This window comes from Seriola dumerili, unplaced genomic scaffold (genome assembly GCF_002260705.1).
Source record: "Seriola dumerili isolate Sdu_G_001 unplaced genomic scaffold, Sdu_1.0 BDQW01001168.1, whole genome shotgun sequence".
Lineage (NCBI taxonomy): Eukaryota > Metazoa > Chordata > Actinopteri > Carangiformes > Carangidae > Seriola > Seriola dumerili.
Genome location: NW_019175423.1, coordinates 440,848 through 467,290, shown reverse-complemented (window position 1 = coordinate 467,290; position 26,443 = coordinate 440,848). Strand labels below are relative to the sequence as shown.

The 26,443-nt window shown below is 41.7% G+C and overlaps 2 protein-coding genes across 2 annotated transcripts in view; both read left to right on the top strand.

Annotated features, from left to right (window-relative positions):
* Positions 1 to 6,891, top strand: part of plekhg2 (pleckstrin homology and RhoGEF domain containing G2) — a 105,178-nt gene extending 98,287 nt beyond the window's left edge. The window contains exons 11-19 of the mRNA XM_022767371.1: positions 2,045 to 2,078; positions 2,301 to 2,399; positions 2,549 to 2,650; positions 3,042 to 3,080; positions 3,340 to 3,347; positions 3,992 to 4,141; positions 4,437 to 4,565; positions 5,373 to 6,824; positions 6,871 to 6,891. Of these exons, the coding sequence (XP_022623092.1) occupies positions 2,045 to 2,078; positions 2,301 to 2,399; positions 2,549 to 2,650; positions 3,042 to 3,080; positions 3,340 to 3,347; positions 3,992 to 4,141; positions 4,437 to 4,565; positions 5,373 to 6,824; positions 6,871 to 6,891 (2,034 nt within the window). The remainder of the gene's footprint in view (positions 1 to 2,044; positions 2,079 to 2,300; positions 2,400 to 2,548; positions 2,651 to 3,041; positions 3,081 to 3,339; positions 3,348 to 3,991; positions 4,142 to 4,436; positions 4,566 to 5,372; positions 6,825 to 6,870) is intronic.
* Positions 6,847 to 15,708, top strand: LOC111237999 (mucin-17-like). The gene is made up of 4 exons (XM_022767352.1): positions 6,847 to 7,344; positions 7,472 to 7,991; positions 10,110 to 10,775; positions 12,105 to 15,708. Exons 1-4 carry the CDS (start codon positions 6,915 to 6,917, stop codon positions 14,707 to 14,709), a joined length of 4,221 nt encoding a protein of 1,406 aa, XP_022623073.1. The 5' UTR covers positions 6,847 to 6,914; the 3' UTR covers positions 14,710 to 15,708.
* The last annotated feature ends 10,735 nt before the right edge of the window (positions 15,709 to 26,443 follow it).

Genomic DNA, 26,443 nt, shown 5'->3' with positions numbered 1-26,443 from the left:
TACTTCCATATAACTACGATATTACATCCAGAACTTCTGCTGTTATTTTTACTGTCAGCACTGAGTATCAGTACTGGACCAAAGGCATTAAAAGCAGAAGTTATAGTAGTAGTTGTAGTGTCAGTTGCAGAAGAGTAGTATTACTATTGTACTTTTAGCAGGAGTAGTAGTTTTACTGTAGTACTGGTAATAGTAGAAGAAGATGCAGCAGTAACCAGTTGTAACAGGAACTAAAACTGCTAAATTAGTCAAAGTAGCAGGATTAACTGAAGTCATACAGTAGATGTAATGTCGCTGGTACTAGCAGCATCAGTAATTTGGTCTTTGCTGCCACCTGCTGGTCATTTACACAAATTTCACTGCACTTCGAAAACCTGGAAACTGGATCCATGAGAGGGAAGTCCTGAGCATTGCCTTCTTTTCTGTTTCTTTTTTGAGGAAATATATCACAAACTAATCAAAATGTACACAAAAGACAAACACACAAATCAACACGTCTGTACAACTATCTTTGTACCATAACCCAAACTCTAATGCCAAGGCTGTGTCCGAAATCACTCACTAATCCCAATATAGTCCACTATATACTGAGTTCACCATTTTGACTGAATGTATAGTAAGAATTCTTCTACCCTACACAGTGGACTAGTATCCCAGAATGCATCATGTAAGGTAGTGTTTTAACATTTCACAGATCAGTGTATAGTCTTCTACATAGGACTGTCTGGATAGTGAGTAGGGAGGAGTGAATTAGTGAGTGGTTTCAGACACAACCCAGATCTTAACCCTCAAACAACCATTTCAACTTTTGGGGTCCAGCATTATAGTCTTGATAAAGCACCATGCACCGCACAAGTACAATGGGCTCCCAGATTTCAGACCCCATTGTAGTGTACACCATTAATATAGTAAAAAAAAAACACACGCACACACTAACACACACAAAACATATTTTCTGGAGGCAGTAGTATCTCTAAGTTGTAGCGACTGCGGACATCTATCCACTCACGTTCTGAACTTGAGTCTGGAGCAGTGAACGACATCAACATCGACATCAGATCCAACACCAAATTATTCTGCAGAGGTACATTGACTTAACAAATACAGTAAGATATGATTACCAGAACAAACTTTTGGTTTAGAATACATTTGATTCTTGAAACTGTGAGTTTGACCTTTACTCCTCTGTTTCTCTGAATGAGGCTTTTTCTTCCGTGTACCGTGTGAATCTCTTTTACCAAAAATATGAGAACTAAACAAAGCAGTTCATTGGAGGAATTTAAATCACAGAAAGTACTGACCAACAGCACCTTCTGCTGATGCAACTGTTACTCTACACAAACCAAGTGACAAACTCGCCCCTCCCCTCCGACAAGCTTGACCACGAGCTGGTTTCACAAAGATAGACTGTGACTGTGGTTTATATAACAATTATATAACAAATAGTCATACTTCACTGTATCCATCAGCTCAGCTCAGTTTACCCCACTAGAACATGTTGTCTCTTGTTTTTTTGTGCTACTCCTCATCGCAGGTGTCATTGATTGTTACCATGGTAACACTGGTCTTAGGACCTTAGCCTGGGGGGTAAGGTGTTAAATTTTTTTGGCTTAAAAGTCAATCAGTCAGACTCTGTCTTTATTTTTGTGAAACTTTTTTACATGTATTAAACTAATCTATGAACGAAATTAAGACTGGACCCACACTACAGACCAGTCTGAAATATCTTTGTGAAACTGGCCCCAGGTGGTGCTTTCAGAGGTGCTCAGGTCTCTCTGAACAGTCATTTAATTTCTTAGCATGCATTAGCACAGGTCACCAGTCTTTTAAAGTTAAGTGATAAAAAAAAAATGTTTCAGTATTCAGGACATCAAAGTCTGACCCACATGAAATAAAATTCCAAACAGACCATAAAACAGACCCTGACTGTCAGAAAGTCCATTTAGAGACTGCATCATTTAACTTATCATTGTTATTTATACAAACACCTCATAAAGAATGACTGAGGAGACATTTATCTTCTGCCTCTTATCTTATCTTCCAGGCGAGACAGGTCCTGGGAGACAACTTCTGTCAATGTGAGCACACAACCACACACATGCACACACACACATACACAAATGCACATTCAAGCAGAAAGATAGGAACACACAAATTTAAAGAAACACACACACAAGAACACGCATTTCTTTTGACAGTCCTGTTTATAAGCATCTTACCATTTTATTCATACATAAATCCACTGTGAGTGGCTGATTTTAGCATGTGATGATGGGGTCACATCACTTCCTGTGTTTAAGCGCCCCAGTTTGACCAGGACAACCTAAAGAAGTCCTCTGCCTCGCCACGACTGGATGACATGTACAGCTATCACAGAGGAAGACGTCAATCAGGTCAGGGTTAGTGGTCATTTTCTCTGTGCTGCAGTTTAACAAGATGATGTGATTTTAATGTACATCCATGAGAAATAACAGTTTTAACAGAGTTGGAAAGATGCTTAATCAATTAAAACAATATCTGAGGGTCTCTCTACTGTTTGTCCCTCCAGAGCCTCCAGAGCTGCTGATGTACACACCTGAGAAGTCCAGGAAGAGTCTGCCGCTACTGCTGGAGGGAAACCTGCCATACAGACGCACCAGGAGACAGTCAGGTAGGCAGAAACACCTGGGGACAGTCAGGGAGACAGAGACAGACACAACAGGAGACAATCAGGTAGACAGAGACAGAAAAACCAGGAGACAGTCACGTAGACAGAGACAGAGAAACCAGAAGACTGTCAGGTAGACAGAAACAGCTAATCTAAATCAACAGTTGAGGACAGAAGTCTCCGTCCTCCCGTGAGGACCGATGTTTTCAGTCGGTGTTCAGCTGTGAAAAGTTGATGAGATTATGAACATTTTTCCTGATAAGTGAGCAAAAAAAACTCACAGAATGATGACTCACAGAAACTTGGTATTGAGTAATAATAACAACAAAACCTGTCAGGTCAGAGTTTTAACCATGAGCCAACAGATCAAACAAAGTCTCTGTTTCTTTTTCAGCTCCAGCTAAAGACATTGAAACAGTGTTTCATCCCAATGGTGAGAATCTGTCTGAGTCAACTTGAGGATTCATACTAATGATAAAGATGTACTGCACAATACAAATTCAACAGAGCAACCAGGCCTGCTGAACGGTTGAAATCAGACATCACAGAATATTTTACACAGGCTTATTGCTGTTGTGGTGTGGTTGCTAAGAAGTTAAGTGCTTGTCTAATGATAACATCTGTCTCCTATCTGTCACACTCTTCCTCTCTTCTCCCTCCTGACTTTCCCACCACCCGGGGGAATCCTGCAGCTTTGAAGGTGAGTGTAGTGAAGGTGAGCACGTTCAAGCTCCCCTGATGATACAGCAGGACTAAGCAGGATACTAGATAAGTCCTCACCGGTGTCAACAGCTGACTGTATTTCCCAGCATATTTAATTATGATTATGCCTCTGTGCCAGCCATAGCCAGAGCTGAGTGGATTTTAGTGGTCAAAGGTCAAAAGTCAAAGTTGTGTTGACTTCAGAAAGCATGATTTTGGCCATGTGATTGTAATAGCTCAGTAACGCCTTGAGGGAATTTCTTCACATTTGGTACAAACATTCACCTGTACTCAAGGACAAACTAATTAGATTTTGGTGGTCAAAGGTCAAAGGTTAAGGTCAGTGTGACCTCACAAAACACTTTTTAGCCATAATGAGAGTCAAGACTTCACACAGAAATTATGACAAAATTTCAAACAAATATTTTATATTTTATATAACTCTGGGTAAACTGTGTTTTCTGTGTGTTTCTGATTGAAAAACAAATCATTAAATCAATAAACCATCATATGCTGAGGGACTGTTAATAACATATAACATATGTTAATGGTTTTGATGTATAGAGTTGTGTTAATATTTGGTGATACAGCATGAGTTCAAAGTGACTGTGGTGGTATATGGTGCTGTCTTGTGTCTTGCAGCAGGCGGGCAGTGAGGGCGAGTTGTGCCAGGCCGACAGTCTAGGCTCAGCTGGCAGCAGCAGCACGCTTGCATCCTCTGTCATTGAGGTGGATGCTGAACGGGCTGAACTGGGCCTGACACCACAGCTCCAACCTAATCATGAGGAAGAGGTATTTCACTGTGACGTGATGTGAGAACAGCTTGAGACTTGATTTGTCCCTCAGCATCAAATAAGACTGCTTACAGAATTTAACCCATAGAGGTTTGGACTTAAGTCAGACATGTATACATGTATAATGTATTGTAAAAAAATGTGAAATTCTTAAAATGAGTCGACCTGAACTTAATTTTCTTGACTTGGACTTGACCTGAAAGATTATAAACGACCCTGCTCCTGTATTACCAATAGATTTCAATCTTCACTGTTCTTTTTCTGTCCTTGTCTTTATCTGTTCTAATGACCAGGAAGAGGAAGAAGAAGAGTTAACCCCCCTTAGTCATCCTCCCACTCTGTCCATCACTGAGGAGATCCTGGAGTTCATCAACCAGAGCAGAGCCAGAGAGGGACTCACCTCTATTCATACTGATGCAACGGTTAGAGACAATTTACCTGTAATCTATACACATAACACCTATGATAGGACACAACTTATGACCTGATTTGTCTACACTCTTAATCAGTTTTATTCAGATTAATCTACTACAGGATATTGTACCATACTCTTCTGTATTTAACTGTAATCTGCTGAACAAGATGAGTGTATCAGTCAGACCAGTCTTAAGCCCTGCTTGTGGCTCATTTTAAAAGGGGGGAGAGGACTTCAGGCACTTTGCAGCCTGTGCATTCAACTGATAATTACAATATATACTCAGTTGGCAGTTTATTAGGAACACCAAGCTAAAACTAATGCAGCCCACTCAACAGTCCTGCAATTTTAATGTTATTAATTGCTGTCGAGACTGTGTGATCATTGTGGAGGATGTAGTGTGCGGAGCTGTTGAGCTGTGTTACATTATACAGAGAGGTGTTTCTGTTCTTTAGCCTACCTTCTCTAAATGTGACAAAAGAGTAGTAACACCAGGACACCTTGGTGGGAGTTCATAGAGGCGGAGATGTATAACATAAACTTCACAAAGCGCTACATTGGTAGGCAAGGATCCACCGTCAGTATTTTAGCATTTAATGTTAGCTAGAACCATTAGGCACCTTAAAGTACACGCCAAAAATATGCTTAAAAGTACAAGTACACAAAAAACTACTTTGTTACAATGAGGAGAGTAAATGCCCTTATGGAAAGGGTTAGGTTTCGGTTTCATCATCTGGGGACCATGAATTAGCCAGTAATTGTCTAGATATCTTCAGACTCATTTTAAAACACCATTGTCTTACTTTTCTTCCAGGAGAAGGTAGATCAGTCCAAAAGGAGTCAGTCTCCAACTAACCAGAGCAACTTCACCTGCCCACTGCCCCCAGTTGTCTGCTCCTCCAGCCCAGAACAAAGACCTGCAAAGCAACAGGAGCAGGAAAGATCAGCGATGGAGGATGACGGCACCCTACATAGTCAGACCAGTAGCTCTGACAAGGAAAATGAAGCAACAAATGAAGTCAAAGAAATTCCAGATGCAACAAGTCAAGTGGAAAAGGGAGTGGAACTAGATGGAGAGACACAAGGAGAAGGGGTAGATAAAGAGAAAGAAGACAAAAAAACAAGGGAGGAAGGAGAGGGACAGTGCATCATTTTGGCTGCAACATCAGATCTTCATCCCTCCATCTCAGCTGGGGAAGAAAGAGAGAGCAGTAGGGAAGAGGCGAACAATGAGGCCACCACTTCCTCCCCAAATCCAGATCTCCCTCATCACCCCATCCAGAGATGCCAGCCACCTACAAGAGGCTCCCACCTCACCAAACGTGACAAGAAGATCATTGAAAAGATCAGGAGTTACTACGAGGCAGCAGCCGAAGCCGATGAGGATGATGTGGAGGAGGAAAATGAACAGGGAGAAGGAGTGGCATCAAGGAGGAGGAACAGTTTCTCACAAATCCCATCTGGCTTGGTGAAGGAGTCTGTGTCACGCTTTGATGTGGGTGGACACCAGGGTGAAACAGAGAGCACACAGTCCAAGTATGAAACAACTGAAGCAATCGACAGAGAGAATGATCGAGAGGCAGAGCCCTGCTCCCCCACTGGTCCCATCTCTTCCCCAACTCCACTCTCAGCATATGCAGAGAATGATAGACAGGCAGATAAACCAATTAGCTCCCTGGATTTTGATGCAGAAGGCCCAATCAAGACACCAATGCTTACTGTTATCCAGGACAAGGAGACGCCAAACCAAGTGGGTCTGAATCTGCAGTTGAACCAAAACAGGCCTGTTGGAGAACGAACTGAGATACAGGACAACAACGGAAAGGTGTGCACAGGACTACTAGAGGAAGGACTGGATGACAGGCAGGATGGAAACTCAAATGTTGTGCCTACTGGGGAGCAAGGTGGTCACTTACTGCAAGCGGTGGGATCATCTAACACCAAACAGTACAAGTGCAGAGATGAAACAACCAAAACTTATGTTATGAAAGGTGTTATGAAAAGCAATGAACCTAACCAATGGGACCCAGCAGAGCCAAAGAGAAGCCAGAAAGAACCCTCTACACCTCTGACACCGACAGAACAATGTCAAAAGACTGAGACCACAAGCCAGTCCACTTGGACTGTAACCAAACACAGAGACCTGGCCAAGACAAGCCTTGAGGATCTTACCAGTCAAATAAAAGTGGGTCGATGGTCCCGCCACTCCAGGATTGTCACCGCTAACCGGGCGTTGTTTGAGGGCATGGGGTCGGACATAACCAGTGTTGGGTTGTTTGAGTCCAGCCCTGTGGTGGACCCTGTGTTGATAGAAAACTCAGAGCGTATTCTGAGCAAGGTCCAAACACTGGCCCGGATGTATAGTGCCAAAGCCAGTACCATGAAGATCCCGCTGCATCAGAAACGGGCCAGCACTGTACGGAACCAATCATGGGGCTCAGGTAGACTGTCTGGACACTCAACTCTAACCCTGACACAGGTTCCATCCCAGACTCAACAACAGACCCCTTCTAAGAACTGGCAACAAACACAATACCAGATGGGAATCAATAAATCAGATACCCACACGGAATCCGAAACTGGAACACAAACTCACATCAAGACCAAGGTTCAGAGCCAAACCCAAACACAAACTAGGCAGCAATTGCAGATCCAAACTAAGAGCCAAATCTCGAGTCAGGCACAGACTCATTACCAAAGGCAATACCAGACTCAGACCATGAGCTGGGAGGACCAGAGGATCCAGGAGGAGGGGATGATAAACAGAGCAGAGAGCCTGACAGTTGGTAGGTTGGCCTTTCTAAAATTCAGACTGTCAGACTGACCAACATTCATACCTGTAGAGCCACATGGCTGTATGGCCAATGGTCATTGTAATCCATTACTGAGGGGTTTTCTGTTGTTCTCTTCTAGATTTCCAGAGGTTGGTGATGCCCCCCTGTGAACCTCTGCTCTTTGGTCATGTGTTTGTCAAAGAGCAGCTGACCTCAGCCTGTCACCACCAAATGAATGACTTCACCCTCTCCAGGCCCAGGGACTTCATCTCTGCCTTGACTAAAGAAAGAGACTCTGTTGTAGGCTGTAGATCAGGTGACAAATCCCAGACCAGCTCCCAGAGTCCTAGGGAAAATCCAGTTACCTCACAAAGAGATCAATCTTCCAATCAGGCACAGGATAACAGCTATGACCCGGGGCGCACCTCCTCTGACAGGTGCATGGCTTCTGCATCTGCCAGGAGTCACCTCAGTGCACAACCTGAAGATCAGAGCTACAGTTCATGCTGCTCTGCCACAAACACACCCTCGACTCCAAACATGACCTTGGATTGTGGAGTCACCAAGCTCAGCTCCACCTGTTTCGCAGGGAAAGATGAAGCCCTGCATCAAAATAGAGAGGTTTATACAGATACTGAGGAGACAGAGAAAAAAGGGGGGTGAGTGAATAATACTTACAAACACAGGAAAATGACATGATGAGCTCAAAGGGGTGGGAGTTAAGGTGATAATTATGAAGGTAAAGGTGCCAGGATCATTTGAGTAACTGTAAAATATGCAAATAATAACAGCAGGACTGGGCATGCACTTGATTTCCTCCTTCACTACCTACTGCCTACTGAAGATATAAAGGTCAGGCTTTATAGTGAATACAGATGTCTGAAGCTGCTGCTTCTAATGATGACTAGATCCTGGTTTAAAAAAAAAAATAACAGGATATTTAGGATTATTTATTATTATTATTATTTATTACTACATTTATAAAACAACAGGTTAGGGTCTGTATAGCCAATTACACCTCTTCCGCTTAAAATTCTGTTTAAAGGGTCATAAGGATGTGTGTGTGATGGATAGTTGACAGGTTTCTGTCCAGTGGTGTTAGCCCGTTTCATATGCGGCATATCTGCATTTAATTCCTGCAGCACATGACAAGAATTTCAGCAAATTCCCAACCAATTCAATACCAAATTAAAGCTGCAAGCAACGTTGAGTGGGCCCTTGCCCTGTCACACACCTCGGTGGTGCTGGGAGGACGCAACTTGATGCAGCCAACATGCATTATATTCCTGCATATCAAGTGTAAACCAGACCATGAAAATTTCATGTAAATCAAATGATGATTGTCACTCAAGGGTTAATTCCTTTTTTTGGTAGGTGGTGCTATGACTATGATTTCATATAAACATGCACATGTCTTCACTGCGGGACTCTCATCAAAAATGTGAAGTTTGGAGTAGATGGACAATGTATATTTGAATTATAACAACTTCCTGTTACATGGCAAAACATTGAAATTTAACAGCCACACCTTCAGCCACAACTCACAGTTTTCACTGTAAAGCATCATCAAGGTCTTTTCTGACCAGGTTTGAGATGGGTGTGGTCAACCAGCTAGGAGAAGTACATCAAATTGTAAAACATGATATTTGCCAATTAGGGGCGCTATGATTATCACTAAATATTGGCCAGAGGATGTCTTCAGGCCAGGACTCTTATTAAACTATATAAAGTTTGGGACAGTTTGGACAATGTGTGTCACCGCGCTGCCACAGGCAGGCCATTCAATGAAAACTCAAAAGCTTTGCAAGTTCTTAAGATGAAACCGACCAAATATGATGTTGATATGATCAATTCCATAAGAAGAGTTTGTTAAATTGGAAAAATTGCACAAGAGCTGTTGCCAGGCAGGATGCTTTATGTTTTTGTTTTTTTTGTTTTTTTTAAATATGTTTTGGAGGTATTTTTGCATTTAATTGGATAGTTGCAGTGAGAGAGAGCTAGGACTTTATGTTTTGAGGTTGTCCGTGTGTTTGTCCCATTCTCCTGAATGTGATATCTCAGTAACACCTTGGGGGAACTTCTTCAAATTTTGGCACCAACATTCAACATGGACTCAAAGATGAACAAATTAGATTTTGGTGGAAAAAGGTCAAAAGTCATTGTGACCTAACGAAACATGTTTTAGGCAATAACTCACTAATTCATACAGTAATTATGACACAATTGAACTCAAATATCTATAAGGATAAGATTAAGTCATGATATTTTATATCCAAAAGGTCAAAGGTCAACTTCACTTATGTTCTGCAAAAAAACCTTTGGTCATTATTCAACACTAATACTGCAACTTAAGGAAGGAGAGACTGTCACCATGTTTCGAGTCAAGCTGAGGTGGGACAAACTGGTGGCAACCTCAACTGCAAAGTGTAATAGGATGATAAACCTATTACTGAGCACATACACTGCCAAAACACCTCTTCTTAAAACTTCATATATTTGGAATAAAACAGTATTTTCCAAATCTTGACTAAGACACACATTGGAAGAGGTAAAACTGGCAACAGCGACGTCACTGTTTTGTGGGGAAATGTAAACAGGTTTAGACAGGATTTGTCAGGTTTATAGAGGACTATTTGTAGAGCCAACAACAGGTTATAATTGAAGCAATTCGTGTATTATCATGTTGTGTTGTTTTCCAGTTATGTTAGTCATTGCTTGTTTCAGTCTTGATTAACTTTCCAAAGACATTGTTTGATTCTCCTCCTGGTTGTCTGCAGGTCACAGCAGAGTGCTGCACACCCTGTCTCCTCAGTCAGAGAAGACTCAACATCTGCAAACATCATTACCCAGCCAGCACACAAATACAAGCAGGATATACCAGCTGCACAGTATATACAAAATAAACATGTACCAGATACGGACAACATTGATTACTTAACTAAAGACGTGCCGGGTGCTCATGCAGAGCCTGAACACTTGGTTTGTACAAAAAACCTGGATGGAGAGCCGGTGCTGACTTTAGCAAAGAAAGATGAACTCCGAAGTGATCAGACAAAATTAAATGAGACAAAGTGTGACTTAAATTCTCCATCACAAACCAGGATGATTGTACAGGGTTCAGCAGTGATCTTTTCAGAGGAGCCACCTTTCCACAGATCCTCAAGAGACCTGGTTATTCCACCATCCCCGAGCCAGCCTTTGCACTTGACCTTTGACCCCTTTCAGGTGAATCTCACCTCAGAGGATCACAAAGCAAGAGAAAGGGCAGCACTAAGTCCAGGTCCATCACCAAATCCCACGCAACCACAGTCTCAATCAGCACAGTCAGGAGACTGTCTACCAACATTCATTAGCCAGAGGCTACCAGAAATACCCACTACTACGGGTAAACAGGCCCTGTCTAACACCTTGAATCTCAATTACACCACTCCATATGAATGCAGGTATGTCTATACCCACAAAAGCTCCTTCATAGCTTTTTACTACAAGGTACAAAAAGTAGACCTTCAATAGAGTGTTCTTCAGACTCTCCTTTATAGTCTCTAAAACCTTATACCAACCGGTCCATGACCTCAACTTGACCATGTCCTGACCTGAGTTCAATTCAGCCCAGACATGGTTTTCAATTTTAGCATCTCATACACAGTAAGACTTTTAAATAATCACTATAATCACTCTAAATGAAGTTTAGCCCCTTGTTTTGCTCCTTTCATGTCCTTTGGTTGTCTTTTGATAAAGTGTTGAAAGTAGAAACCTATGAGCAGACTAACAGATTTGTGATAAAGGAAACTACAAGGTTAAGTCAGGCCAAGCATTCTTTCAAGTATGGGCCTAAGGGCACATCTGTACTGTAACCACACCAAATAACATAGTAAGGAATGTCAATTTGGCTTGTTACAGCAGTAAAAATCTGCCTTCAGCCACATCACTGGGCTGTGTATCAGTTGCACTTCAATACTCAGAGTTTTTGAAAGTTAGTGGCTGGTAGAAAACAAATCTTATGTATCATGTCTAACATATCTAACACTAACTGCTTAAGAAACAAGCAGATCTGAATAGCATGTAAACAACAGAAACACCAGCAACCGGAAATGAGAAATAAACAATTAATATACTAAGTTTAACACGACAGACGAGAGTGACTGAAAACAAGGCTTCTACTAAAATACCACTATGACCACCTCATACCAACATATCAAACAGAGGGAGTTAGACAATAAGACCTGCCTCTAATAAAAGCCTGTCTCGTCGACCTTTCTCTCTGAGTGATCATGTTACAGTAAATACAGCTGAAGTCCCAGTTCAGTCTTTAATTGATGTGTCTGGTGATTTTGTCAGAGGAAGTCACAGTTGTAAAATCAGGATTTGACCAGAGGCAGTCCAGATATACAGTATATGAGGTTCTGACCTAGTCTTGTTAAAACAATGAGTTCAAGCTTCCCTGATTTACTCAGCTCCACTTTCCACCTCGTCAACATAATTCATCCTCTCCCATCGTGGTTAAACCTAACCAACCGGAATAGGAGGAGCAAGTTCCCATAAAGCACTAGGTGTAAAAAGGGAGCATGCGTTATAAAGAAGTCATGTCGCAGAAAATACTATAGCAAGCAACACATCAATAGGGAAAGCAATGAAAAGAGGCCTATCCAAACAGCCAGGTTTTGTTGGATGCATCGCTTATGATTTTTCAATCCCTGTCATTTCAGTAAAACTAAACCACTGACTGTGCTGAGTGTGGCTCATTTTGATCTGTGCCTCTCTATTAACTCCAGGGAACCAGACCAGCAGGACTCAGGATCCCCTAACAACCTGCCCATCTTTAGCCTCCTTTCAGGCCGCCACCCACCCTCCTGTCTCTCCATGGAGACAACCAGCCTGGGGGAGCCACCCAACCCAGCCATTGCCACCCATAGCCAGGACACAGAACCCACCTCGGCCCCCTCAGCCTTCAGTCCCAGCTTAAGACACCGCTCCCGTTCTCCTGTTAGAGCTCCTCCCGCCTCCTCTCCCCTGCCGCTGTCCCCCTCCTCTGTCCGAGTGCCTCCTTGCTCATCACTGTTCACTGTCGTTCCAGCATCTTCTCTGACCCCTGGATCCAGTGAAGGCTTCACCTCCCCAAACACTGGCTCCAGGGCTGTTCCCTCTTCATCCCCTACTCCCTCTGCTGGCATGACAGCCCCACCTGCCTCGTCTCCAACACCTTCCTCTGCTTCAGGGAGGTCTTTATCAGTAAGAGCAGGTGTTCCCTCCTCCCCTACACCATCCTCTTCCCTCTGCTCATCCCCCATAACTTCTTCCTCTGCATTTACCAGATCTTTAGCTGCCTCCTGTATCAGCCAGTCCATCAGTCAGAGTATGGCAAAAAAAAGCACTGCCCAGCAACAAGCCCCACCCATAAACCCAGTAAATCAAAGCCCCTCCTCCACTCCCTCCTTCCCCTCATCTCATCTACGACGGTGTTCCCCTTCTCCAAAACTCCCTCCCAGTCAGCAAAGTCCCAGTACACCTGCTTATGTCCAGATGGGGTACATTAAAGATGGGCACCAGCATCCAAGGTGTCCACCATCATCTCTCCTATCCTCTTGCCCTTCTCCATCCCTCCTCCAGTTACCCCCTCCCTCTCTTTCACACTGCTCACCTTCCCCATCTATGAGTCTGGCCCATCATCAACCTTCCCACTCTCACTCCTCCTCTCATCCTTCATTCCTTCACTCATCGCAGAATGCAAACAACAACAACAACAACAACAACAACTTTAACTTAGCTGGTTTACCAACAGCGGTCAGCAGTGGAAGTAATATCAGCAGCTGTAGCATTAACGGTGCTGTCAATAATGGGGGTTGGTCAGGAAGTCCTCAGAAGACACCGCTAGCTAATGGTAGCACTAATGCTACAGTAATGCAACAAACCCATGATCCTCTGTGGTTGGGGTCACACAACCGTGTAGCTCGGCCTTTTTCTGCATCCGAACCCAACTCACGAGTTCAGTCCCCAACTCCCTCCCCGACCCCTGCTTCGTTTGCTCGACTCTGCTCTCCACCTCCTCAACATAAGTTCTCCACCCCCATGGCAAACAAACCTCCCCACCCCCTGAGCACACGGGCAGGAGATGCAAGTTCCCATAATCCACTAGGCCTCACTTTGGAGCTTCCCAGGGCCTCTTCAGCAAGTTCGGCATTAGTACAGTCATCGTCGTGCCTGAGCCCTCGTATCCTCTCCCCTCCTCCCATTGGCGTGTCAGTGAATGTTTGGACAAATAATGTTGCAACACCTCAACCAAGAAACCCCAGATTATCTTCCTCTTCTCCTTTGTCTCCCTTTTTTTCCACCTCAGGCTCAGCAACTTTTCCCACTTCCTCTTCTACTTCAGTCCCACTGCATAGCTGTAGAGCCTCTTCCCCGTCTCGACCCTGTCCTCCTGCGGTCCAAACACTCCACAGGTCTTTCTCCTCCAACTTGGCAGACAGACCCCCTAGTCCAGCCTGGAGCAACCCGAGCAGACTCCGCTGCTCCTGGGCAGAGAGTAGCCATAGGTCCCTTTGTTTCAGTGGAAGTGGTCGAGGGTCTTTCAACCAGCAGGAGTCCTATCCAACCAGCCCACTGAGCGGATGGTCCTCATACAACACCTCGCAGTCCTGCCTCAGCCCCCGACCCAGGCTTCAGTCCTCACTCTCAGCTAGCAGGCTTACCCCAAGGAAGGGCACCCTTGGTGGCCAGCATTTCACCAGCGTGCCATGGCCAGATGTTCGAGAGCTTTCAAACAAATATAACGGGGCTGACTGTCTCGATACAATTGGTACTTCCACTATCATCGCCACCTCTCCTTCTCTCTGCTCCCTCTCTCAGTCCTTCCTCTCCTCTCCGGCTCCATCAGACAGTCAGACAGAATGGGGAGACCCAGAGCTAGAAGAGGGTAGCTGTCGTAGCCAGCTCATCTGTGCCTATGTTGCCCACCCCTTCCGTGAACAAAACCTCCCCTCATGTCTGGCCCTGTCCTCCTCAGGCACCACCTCCCCTCCAAACAACTACCCATCCGAAGTCAAACCACACCCTCAGGCCCAAATCACCACCAGAACATCTCCTGTACCCTCTGTCCACTCCCCCTTGCCCTCAAACTCATCACCCCTACCTTTTGTCCATTCCTCTCCTACCAAGCCTGGGAACCAGAAGACCAGTTATGCCACCACAGTCAACCTCCAGATCGCTGGAAGTGGCCGAATAACCTCCTTCAGCACCGCCCAAGTTAGCCTGACCCAAACCCTTCAAGGTGGAGCAGGAGCTGGAGGACCGGGACAGGGGCAGATGGTGAGGAGAGTGAGCATCAACGGACTTTCACACCTTCCTCCCCCTCTTCCTCAGAATTGCAACAGGCTTTAAAGAAAGCGAGAACTCTTCCTTCATGGTCTTATAAGGGCCAAAAGACAAGATGGTGGTGGAAGTAAAAAAGGCATTAGACAATGTGTGTATTTTGCTTTCTGTGCAGAGGAAGCAACACAGGTTAGTGTGTAACCCTTAGTCAGTGGTCCAGACCTTCACAAATATCCCCTGGCTGGACCTGAACCATGAACCACTCTGCTTGCCACCATGTTGGAAATGAAAGAGCAAAGCGTGGGGTCCTTTGACCTGGGAATAAGTTGTTCACATCTAAGGGACAGAATGAATGTTTTCAACTCAATGTGGCACAGATTTGAAGACACAGTGTGAAGGGGATGCGTATTGGGTCTTGGCTTCTGCAAACGCTTCATACCTGAACATTAAACATGATCTTTCAAGAATGGAAATTCTACCTGCACGTGGTTCGTATATTGCAACCTGGGCTAATGACTTTGAGTGGATGCAGATGGAATTGCTTTAAAGATCCTAATATGGTAAAGAGTAATGACCATGTCTCCATCCATGGAAATGTATCACTCAGCTCTGATCTCGTAGGCTGAGCACCAAAACCCCTGACTGTCCACAGCTGTCCGATCACTGGTCAAACGGCTGGACCAGTCTGAAGTCTGTTCATTGGACAGAACAGCTCTGGACTCTGTCTGGTGATGTGACGACTTCTCACATGGAACTTTTCACTTTAGACATTTCTGTAAAAGCCAGTTAACTCAGTAAGATTTAATGAGTGGGAGTTAATCCATTCTAACACATCCTGCAAACACATACACGTTGAAGGTCCAGTGTCCACATTGCTGTATGCAATCTTTGTTACTTAAAGTTTGTTTTCCTATTTTCTTTTATATATTCTGTTGAACAAACATCAGTGTTTGGCTGTCTGAGGTCAGTGTTGAGGATGGGTAATAACTGTGGTTATTATTAATTCATCATTTTAACCATTTTTATAATTCTTTTTATTTTATTGTTTATTTATAAAGTTAGTCTTTTTCTCTTTGGCACTTAATATCCTTCAAGTAATGTTGGTATTTTGCACAGTGTCCTCACCGCTTGGGTGCATGCTTTGAAGTTTGTTAGTGTACATGTTAGTGTGATAGTGCGCTGTGTGTGTGATGTAGTTTGTGATTGTGATGGTGTGTTGTGTGTGCTGTGTGATTATTGTGTCGTGTCGATGTGCAACGAGTGTTCTGATGTCTTACTTGAAATGACGTGTCTTTAACTTCAGACCAAGCTGATACCTGTGTGTTTTAATGCTTTGTTTGTTTCTGTAGTGGTGTACTCAGATGGTTCATTGACTTTATACTCCCTCCTGTTGTCAGTGCTCTTCAGAAACCTCGTATCTTCAAGCTTCACCTGGTTTTGCTACATGAACTTTGTATTAAACCAAACACTGGTCATGCATCAAGTGTCACAGCAGACTCAGGTTTCACTTCCCAGTAACACACAGAGATGTATTGAAGTATACTTTAACGTACTTTATGCTAAATGCCAGATGTGTTTTGTTTTTAATTATTTTTATGCATCTGCGCAGGCTTTATATTTTCAGGTTGTCTGTTAGTTCGTCCCATTCTCATGAACAAACTCAATAACAAGTGAATTTCTTCAAATTTGGTGCAAACAGTCACTTGGACTCAACGGTGAACCGATTAGAATTTGGAGGTCAATGGTCATAGTCATTGTGACCTCACAAAACATGTTTTCAGCCATAACTCATGAAGGAGGAGGATAAAATGAAGTGATGACATTTTATATCCAAAAGGTCAAAGTTCAACTTCACTGTGACATTATAATGTTCAGCAAAATCACCTCTGGCCATTATTCAACACCGTCACTCAGTAAGAGTGAGTGTGACTAAATGTCATACAACTTGGCTGGTTGGTGGAGGAAACAATCACAAGGTCGTACTTCTAGTTTTTCCAAATTCCTTTATAGATCATGTCACTCAGATTGAATGTCCCCACACATTCAGAAGTTGTTAAGAAAAAAAAAGTTTTCAAACAGTTTATAGTTCCTTTTGTGATGAGAAATCACTTGACAGAAGCTGGAGAGAAAATTATATTAATCTGTATTTTAAAAAGTTAAAGTAGTGTGGATCTGAAAATGACATTTTTTAAATTTTAATGTTCAACAGTTCCTTCTTTTAAACAAGTCCTCCAACCTAAACAACTATACAGGTCGTTGGTTCTTACCCTACAGCGGCAGGAGAGATGCCTCAGATAAATTGTTAAAAATCACTCTTCAAAAGAAATAACTGGCCCTTTTATGTTGTGACAACGCTGTGGTGAAAGTTAGGTTAGGGAAAGATTCTGGTTTGGGTTAAAATAAGTACTTTGTTAAGGATAGAGGATGTTTGTTGTTATGGTTACAGTAAAAACACGTGGTTAAGTTTAAAGAAAAAACGTTGACTGGAACAGGAAATGAACAGCAGTATTCATGTTGAACCTCCTCCCTACACAGAAACCTGTCGCTATATTGTAACATTATAATATATGTTTTATACAGTCTCCTTTCAAAAACAAAAAGCAAAACTAATTCTGTGAAATTCAACATTTGAAATTGTTCTGGAGGTGAAATATAAAGGTCACTTGGTAAGATGTGAGGTTTCTGCAAAGTGCAGGGAACTGGAGAGAACTTAATGTTTTTAGGACCTGGTGAAAAGGAATATATTAAGTAATTCTTCATCCAGTAATGCAATCAGTGAGATGTATGAAAAATAAAAGGTGTGTGGTGTAAAACCAAAACAAAGTGTGCTTTTCATTGACTAGTTGCTCTATTGTGGGCCAAACTGTACGTTCTGTGTCGATCTGTGCTTCAGCTGACAGAGCTGAGACAAATCCAACATCCGAAGAAATACTGTTTTCAAGTAGAGATACAATCTGCATTGTGGATTGAGTGTGTGCATGTCATCTCTACTCGTGTGTACCTTGCTTTATCTTTCACATGATCTTCTCCACCCTTGACTCACACCCTGCTTGCCAGGTTACCTACAGACCTGAATCAGTGAATTACAGCCACAAACCTCACTTTCCAGTAGGTCTGTCCTTATTTTGCACAGATTAACCAAACCTGCCATACATACAGATGGGCGTGCAACCTTTCTGTTTTTAGTGGAACATATAAAGACATGTCTGATTATGACTTCCTTGTTTTTCTGAAATCAGATACATCGCTTTGTGCAGCAGTGTGAATGCCTGTGTGTTGATAAATGATCAGTTAGATCGCGGAGGAGTGCAACTCAGTTTCCCTTTTGTTCTGCACCTGACATGTAGACTTTGACCCCTGCTTTTATTTCTTCCTCTGACACGTCTGCTGTCCTCATGCGGTAGCTTTTTCTGGGTAAGAGATTTAATCAACATTATTTCTTAGTTTTGATTAGACCTCCTGCTGCTTCATATATGTATAAAATGTGCAGAATTTCTATTAGCAGACATGCCTGTGGATAAAGGTGCTCTAGTAGTTGAGACGAAATCCTTAAAGGTTGAGGAGAAAATCAATCTATAGTCATGCTACCAGCTCTGTGAGGCTGAATTAGACACAGCGTTTCCTTGAGCTAAAAGAGCTAACACCTGCATGCTAACATGCTCACAATGACAATGCTAAAATGCTGATGGTTAGTAGGTATAATGTTTACCAGATTTCATCAGTCATTGCAAAAACTGAACTGAATTTTCTGAAATGTGCAGTATGACTTTTTTACTAACTTTATTTATAACACTTGGATGATGAATCCTCCTTTCCTAACCACAGAATAAACAGGATTGATATATTGAAATAAGATCAAATGAAAGAAAAATACAAATAGAGAAAGTTGAGCCATTAAAATAATAATTAAGAGAAATAGTAGAGATATAATAATAGAGAAAACAAAGTTTTAGTGTTTTCCACAATGGGAGGGGATTTAGTAAAACAACATTTATGTATAGGCTATAGTATTTTGTTATGATGATGATATTGTTAATTAGAAATACAATCTGCTTGTTCTTCATAATGACTCCTAACTGGATTTAAAGAGAAGAAATCTATATGTATGGATTTGGGCTTCAGTCGATCAGACAAGGATTTCCATCAGTTCTGGATCGTGTCACAAAAATAAAACAGCAGCTCTGTTGTTTCTACATTCATGTGGGTCTCAGGGTTCGAATTACACTATAGCTTTCGGGGGAGCTCTATTTTCCGTTGTGCACCACTACTTCACATGTCATATACACATGCATACATATAAGTAGTGCGGTCAATAACAGGGTTACTGCGAAAGACATTTTACTATTACCAGGTTCAGGCCCAGGTTCGCTGCTGCAGGTGGTGGCGGTGATGGAGAATGGCAGGTCTGGGGAAAAACCATGGACTGAAGACAGCAGCTGAGGGGGACTGAGGAACACATCATGACACACCACTCTCATGACTATACAGTAAATACGAAGCCACAGCCAGCAACTGATTAAACTGCATTCATTTACATAATATATCTCTTTTGTTTTCTCCGTACAAACATGAAAACGTTTGCAGTCCACCACAGAACAGTTTTACATGTTACGCATTGAACACACAAGGTATAAGGTGTTAATCAGTGATCTTCAGAGGTTGGTAGATGGACTTTGTTTCCTTTGGACAGAGCCAGTCCAGCTGTTCCCCCCAGTCTTTAAGCTAAGAGAAGCCAACCAGCTGATGTCTGTGGCTTCATATTTACTGTACAGATGTGAGAACAGGATCAATCTCTTGGCAAGAAAGCGATGAAGTTTATTTCTGATAATGTGCAACTGTTCATTTAAAACCAGATGGAGATGTAATACACCTGCAGAGCGAGTATAAAGTTGAACTAAGATATCTTTTAATTGTACCTGTTCAGTGATTGTTTAACATTAACATTTAACATTTGACTTGTATACACACATCCATAAAATCTAGTACATGATAAATTACAATTTATTTATTGTGACCTGTAAGCTATATATTTTATCACACTGTAGAGCATAGCAATTATTTCCTTAAAGCTGCTAGTCAGTATATTTATATTGATAATGGGTCAAATGACTAGGTCCATGTGAAAAGTGTCACTTGTAGTAACAACTGAACAGAGAGATCAGGTCTGCAGTTCCCCTCAGCTCAATGGCTTCTCTGTCATTACACTGTCAGTGTTCCCAGCAGCAGCAGCTGTCTCTGTCAAACAAGCTCTGCTAAGCTACTGAGCCGCTAAACAGCACCAGACATGGTCCACACAGTGGTGCTAACGCAGACGCTTTGAGCTGCACAGGATTGACTTCACGCAACGCTGAGTTCTGGAGTGTGTCACCTGAAAAATCTTGCTGCAACGCAAGCACAAGTTATAGCATGAAACAACAAGAGCTTTTCCACTGTCACTCAAAACGTCTGTGGCTGGGCAGATTGACAAAGCTGTAAATGTACATGTTCATGTGCATCGGCAATATCTATGACACTCATTCATTCAGACAGGAGTACAACTGAAGCTGTATGTAGGGGAAACTGGGGACTGATTCATTCAGGCAAAAGATCAGGGCTGTATGACAAAACCACAGCTCATGGGAAAATACGTTTATTCCTTCAAAACAACAAATCACTAAACTCAATAAAGAAGCAGATGTTGAATGTGTTTTCCTAGTGGTGGTGATGGGGGTGGGAGAGGGGTTTAGCTGAGCATGTGCAGTATGAGTGTCATCACTCCTGCATGTTTCTGATTGGAGAAATAAGACTTGTTGGAAGTGTCCCTTGTTGCAACCGTCCCCAGTCTCCCCTACTGTGGTTATGGGAGTGCTCTGATTAGCTTCGAGGACTGAGGTTTATCACCTCCTCTGGTGCATAAGACTGCATGTTGAGTATGTTCACTGGGGTTTGTCTTCACAACTGCTGGATGGATTAAATTTGATGTAGACATTCATTTAGCTGTAAGCAGTAGTGGTTTTAAAGCTCCATATTGTCCTCTTCTGCTGTGTTTTATTTGAAATGTTGATCCATAAGATGATATATTTGTGGTTTTAAGAACCAAAAACCATCTCAATGTGGTTTTACTTCTCTTCTCTCAGGCTTCTCTCTGGAGCGCTAGTAACAACAGGTCAGTGAGCCAGAAGAAGAGAGGAGCTGTTGGTTTGTGTACATTGGAGCACCACAGTGTCAAGCGACAATCCGCATAGCATGGCTAAAACCATCATTCTGACAGTACCATAATTCTGTCAGTAGTATTAGGAAGTATTTGCTGCTATAAATCAGTAGTTTATAAAATTTTACCACATATGAACCACACCTTCCTCTGTGAGTAACACCTTCTACACAGTGAGTAACTGAGACTGAAGTAAACTATAAACACTTAATGCAGAGTTTTTAAACAGGCATTATTTATGGGCTGTTCTCTGACCACACACAAACACAAATTCACAGGAATGTCTTTGTAATTTCTGCTTTTATGAGGAAAAATAACAAATGCGGGAGAAGCTGGAGAGGTAGAGAACAAGATAGATGATGGAAGGAGGAGGGAGTGTGATCCCGGAGGAGGAGGAGGAGGAATGGGAGGAGTGAAGAAGTGAAATCACGAGGGCAAGAAAGACAAACGTGACAGAGGGGAGACAGAGAGGAGAAGGAAGAGTAAAGCTGCGGGTTGGCTCTCGGGTGGAAGCTTGTCTCCACGCTTCCCTTCATCCATCTATCTGTCCATTCCCCCGTCCCACAGCCTGAGAGCAGACTGTTTCAACCACGTGGAGATGAAATCAGCTGCTAGTTGAGAGAAACTTTTCTTCATTTTCCAAAGCTCTAGAATTTACTGCTCTGATTTGCTCTGGGGCTTTTTGAAGTTAAACAAGTGAACTGGAGTGAAAACTCACTTGTTGATACTATGATATAATCTGTCCTTTCTTTAATGGAATTTGGTGTTGGATGCTGTTCAGATTTCAGCTGTTTTTTTTTCCAGGTTTTCTGAGCTGGTCTGGGATCAGCAACAGGACTCTTGCAGGATTACAAGAACATTTGCTCGTTGCGTCTGTCAGTGACATTTTACATGGATTTCTCCCAGCTGTGACGGATTTGAACTTTCAGGCTGAATCCTGGAAAAAACAAAGCTGTTTTTCTCCACAAGGATGTCATTGTGTGAGACGCAATGTGACACAGATGATGCTATTGTGGCCCTTGCCATGTTGAGAGGGAGGCCAGCTCTCGAGGTTGTATTTCTGTGTTTTGTCTGTGTGCTCTCCCTGAAACCACAACCGGATGCCAGAATCTGTTCCCGAGACATCATCCTCAGGGTGGAGTTTCTCATCAAGAAAGCCCCCAACTTGGTATGAGTTTCGTTTCTTTCTTTTTTTTAAATCAGCAAATTCTTTTTCACAAAATGTCATATTCTGTCCTGATCAGATAACACACCTAGGCTGCATCTGCAGGTTTTAATATTAGTTAAAATTGTCTTAATTTTGTGGATTTTACACTAGAAGATGTCTTTAGATTTAAAACCAAGAGCAACTAAGAGGTGCAGTCACTTTTCATCACTGTCCTGAAGTCATCTGTTAGTGAGATTCTTTCTCATGTTTTAAATTCAAGCTTCAATAATTCCAGGCTTTTATTATGTTATGATAAAAATAATTACCCCACAATCATGTTTAATGATTTACCATCTTTACTGAAGGTGACTAATATAAATCAGTTGCAAAAAAAAAACAAAAACAAATAACAACCATAACTTCAGGCTATGGAATGAGTCCTGCTTGAATAAAAGACATAAATGCAGTTTTGCTGTTGTATAGTTTGAAAGTGGTAAAAGGCTGGTAAACACCTGAAACGGGTAATGCTACACCCGAGGAGTCAGACAGACAGACAGATAGAAAGACAGATAGCAGGGCCACATGTACCGGCAGGAAGAGAGCTGATATCTGTCAGGTCTGTGGTTTTTGTTACAAATGTCATAAAGATAAATTCAAATTCAATGCAAGTTTAATTCTACCACCTTCTTAGAAAAATACAGAGAATATAGATTAAATAATTTTTTAAGCTAAAACAACACTGTACGCAGCTCTGAGTCAAAAGCCTCTAAGAACAATCAAAACCCTGAACCTATCCCTAAACAATCTGGAAATGGGCATTTTTAAAGTAAAATGGGTTGGGCAGGGCAGCCTGTATATAGAGTCCTGAAAAAGGTAAGATCTTATCAATCAATCAAACTTTATTTGTAGAGCACTTTTCCTACAGGTTAGAACTGTAAAAGAGCTTCATAGATGACCGATGAAGTAAGAAATGTGACAATGAGATAAAATAAAATACATGTAAAAAGCTATAATAACATTAGCAACCAAAAAAACATAAGAAAACGAATAATAAAAGAACCAATAAAATAGAATAAAATGCAATTGCAGCATAATTACAATAAAATAAAGTAACTAATGACTATAACCAAATTCAATTAAAAGCCAGTCAGGACTCGGGAAACAGATTCTTTAAAACATTTTTGGGTAGACCAGATAGGAGAGCATTACAATAGTCAGGTCTGCTGGATATGAAAGCATGCACTAGTTTCTCCATGTCACTCAGAGAAAGAAATGAAATATTTTTGATATATATAGCATATTATTGATAAAAAGCAGATTTGGAAAGAAGCCCCACATGAGCTTTAAATTTTAGTTCTGAATCAAAGATCACAACAAGGTTTTTATCTCAAGTGGACTGTGTTGGATGATGGGGATCATGTCTCCTACAATATGAAAGTGAAAACTCAGGTCTGTAGGTCTGGGAACTAAATGTCCAACATGCAGCTGCTGGTAAAAGAGATAAAATACAGAGAAATAGTGTTATGAAAAGTGTTTCTTTGCTTTTACTCATAAACAGACGGTGTCAAGTATTTTCATTTGGATTTATTAAAGGCACAGCCTCATTTCCCAATCAGAAACAATGAGCAGTCATACAGTCATACTTAACCGTGACACACACACACACACTGCATTGAACTGAAAGCTGATAGCTTAACAGTTGAGAATTTATATTCATAGTCAAACCTACAGTGGCAGACAATGCGCTGCAACGGCCCAAAACACTTCCTTTAGAAGAAACAAGCTGCAAATTCAGAAACGATGCATATTCAAAAACATATACGAAAATACGAACAAATACAAGAACAGAAACATGCTGCAAATGAAAAAAAAACAAGCTACAGGAAGACAAAACAAAAATATGAGCAAACACGCTGCAAATACAGAAACGGTGCAACATAAACACATGAACTCCCAAAACAAATGCAACAGAAAAAATGCTGCACATCCAGACATCACAATAGAAGAGCTCCAGGCCTCTAGGGGGAGCTCTAAGTGGAACACCTGTAGACTGTATATATGCACGCTAACGCTTGCTAAGTTATCTGTTGCTCTTTTATAATATTTTATACAACAGGTAGTTCAAAACAAGTAATTTCATTGGAGAAGAGTCATTCCATGAGTGCTGATATAGAGTGCAACAGCACTGGGAATTTTAACTACATGTATCACTCCGCTTCAAAGGTGTCCTATTAACCATTAATGAGCATTACATTAACGGTCCTTATCTATCTTAGATAATAACAAACTTTGCAAAGATGAAAATTCTTTCCAGAAATAACAGAATTAAATGATGTCTTGTTGTCAGAGGATGAAGAGAAGAAGCATGGATACTTCAGCACACACCTGAGCTAACGTATAGACAAAGTAGCAAGCTAGTGCAGTTTGCGGGTCAGGAAAATGTTTATGTGTTGCTTAGCAACAGTCCAATATCAGTCCAGTTACGGAACTATTTGTGTTGGCATAGCCAAATAAATGACAAATAACCAAACACATCATTATCTGTTGTTTCTTATTTAACTAATATGGCGCTCGTAGAACTGTTGTTTAAAAGCCATATCACACTCAACGTCATGATGTTGCACTCATTATCAGCACAGCTGTGATTCTCTGCAGTACTTGGCCTGTGGCCTTGTGCCTATGACCAAATCACAGCTGTACTGATATTCAGTACAACATCATGACCTCGAGTGTCATATGGCTTAAGAACTACGGCCAAATGTAAACAAGTACACAAACCTTTCTATCGCCTTTTATCACCTTTATATGTCACTGCCTCTCTCTTCCCTCATACTCTCTTGTTTGGTCAAATGTTCAGCCATAGGTCTGGTCTTCTGGGTTGAAGCTCACGCTTATGCTCAAGGTGTTCCACTTAGAGCTCCCCCTAGAGGCCTGGAGCTCTTCCATCGTTTTGTCTGGATGTGCAGCGTTTTTCTGTTGCATTCGTGTTTGCTGTTCATGTGTTTGGTTTGTCTTCCTGTCAGACTTTTTGTCATTTGCAGCACATTTCCGTTCTTGCGGGTTTTTTTGCATTTTCATATGTGTTTTTGAATCTGCATTGTTTCTAAATTTGCAGCTATTTACTCCTGATGGAAGTAATTTGGGCCATTGGAGTACCTTTGCTACTTTCGGCCACACTACAAACCTGTATTACCTTTTAGACTTTATTACAATTATAATTCTACTATACGTATATAATGTGACTGTGCACATCCAAAGATAACTTTCTCTTTCCCCTCAGAAGTGGTTGAACAGCAGACTGTACACGCCCAATCTCACAGACTACCAGGTATGAGCTTCCTCAAAGCCCTGAGTCATTACTCACTCTGCTGTCTTCCTCTCCTGTTTATCTTATCTTCTCCTGATATTTGACTCTTCTGTACACACACTCAAAAAGACAAAGGTCATCATCTGTGTAACTGTAATCTATCTTTGGTTTATCCACAGCACAAACAAAAAAAATCACTTACTTTTCTCAATCTGTTTTTTAAGAACAATAACAAATAATAAAGTGAATATAACTTACATTACCTACATCACCTGCTGTTTACAAACAGAAGAAAAAAACACCTTTTCACACCGGACCAGGAGCTGGATGCATAAATGATGCATATGCACAAAAACCATGTTTCCTGCACATAAACTGGTATTTATAGACACAGAATGTGTCACCTGACTAATTCCTTTGAACATGTGAACACACAGTTTTCCAAAGTGATCCAAGTTACAGTGAAGTGAAAATACAAAATAAGCCGAGACAAGTAATTTAATATAAAATAAAAACAACTTTACAGAGCTTGAATTCATTATCGTCATTATAAATTTTGCTCTTTACACATCAGTAATAATTTTACATTCATAGACAGAAATAATTGTGTTTGTACTCAGTTTCACAATTGGTGAAATTGTGCTTTCTCGTCTTTCTTCTATGTCTGATCACTTGGTGGAGACATTGTTTTTTTTTTATAGAAACTGATTAATTAAGGGAGTGTATTCATCCATTTATGGTTAATTGTGGGACTGGAAACAAGGCTTGTACAGATGAGCCCAATTTCTATCTGAGTGAGATTTATAAAGCAGAACCATGCGAACGCACGGCTTTAGATAGATAGATAGATAGATAGATAGATAGATAGATAGATAGATAGATAGATAGATAGATAGACACATACTTTATCTATCTCTTAGGGGAAATTCATGTGTCCATTAGCTCATTGCTGATAATATTAATAATAATAAAATCAGTTAATAACAAATGAACAATAATAATTAGATTAGTCCACTTCCTTTGGCTGAGGTGTTGCCTGATGGCAGTGGGAACAAAGGATTTCCTGAACCTCTCTGTTCTGCAGCGCAGTAAAATGAGATGCTTGCTGCAGCTGTAGCTGCTTCTCTGTCCTGCCAGAATGTTGTGGAGAGGATGGTTG

Bases quoted from the DNA above. Each gene is read 5' to 3' on its own strand.
- LOC111237999 (XM_022767352.1), top strand. From the start codon at position 6,915: ATGTATAGTGCCAAAGCCAGTACCATGAAGATCCCGCTGCATCAGAAA. The intron at 7,992-10,109 runs GTGAGTGAATAA...GGTTGTCTGCAG, and splicing joins GAGACAGAGAAAAAAGGGGG to GTCACAGCAGAGTGCTGCAC. The intron at 10,776-12,104 runs GTATGTCTATAC...TATTAACTCCAG, and splicing joins ACCACTCCATATGAATGCAG to GGAACCAGACCAGCAGGACT.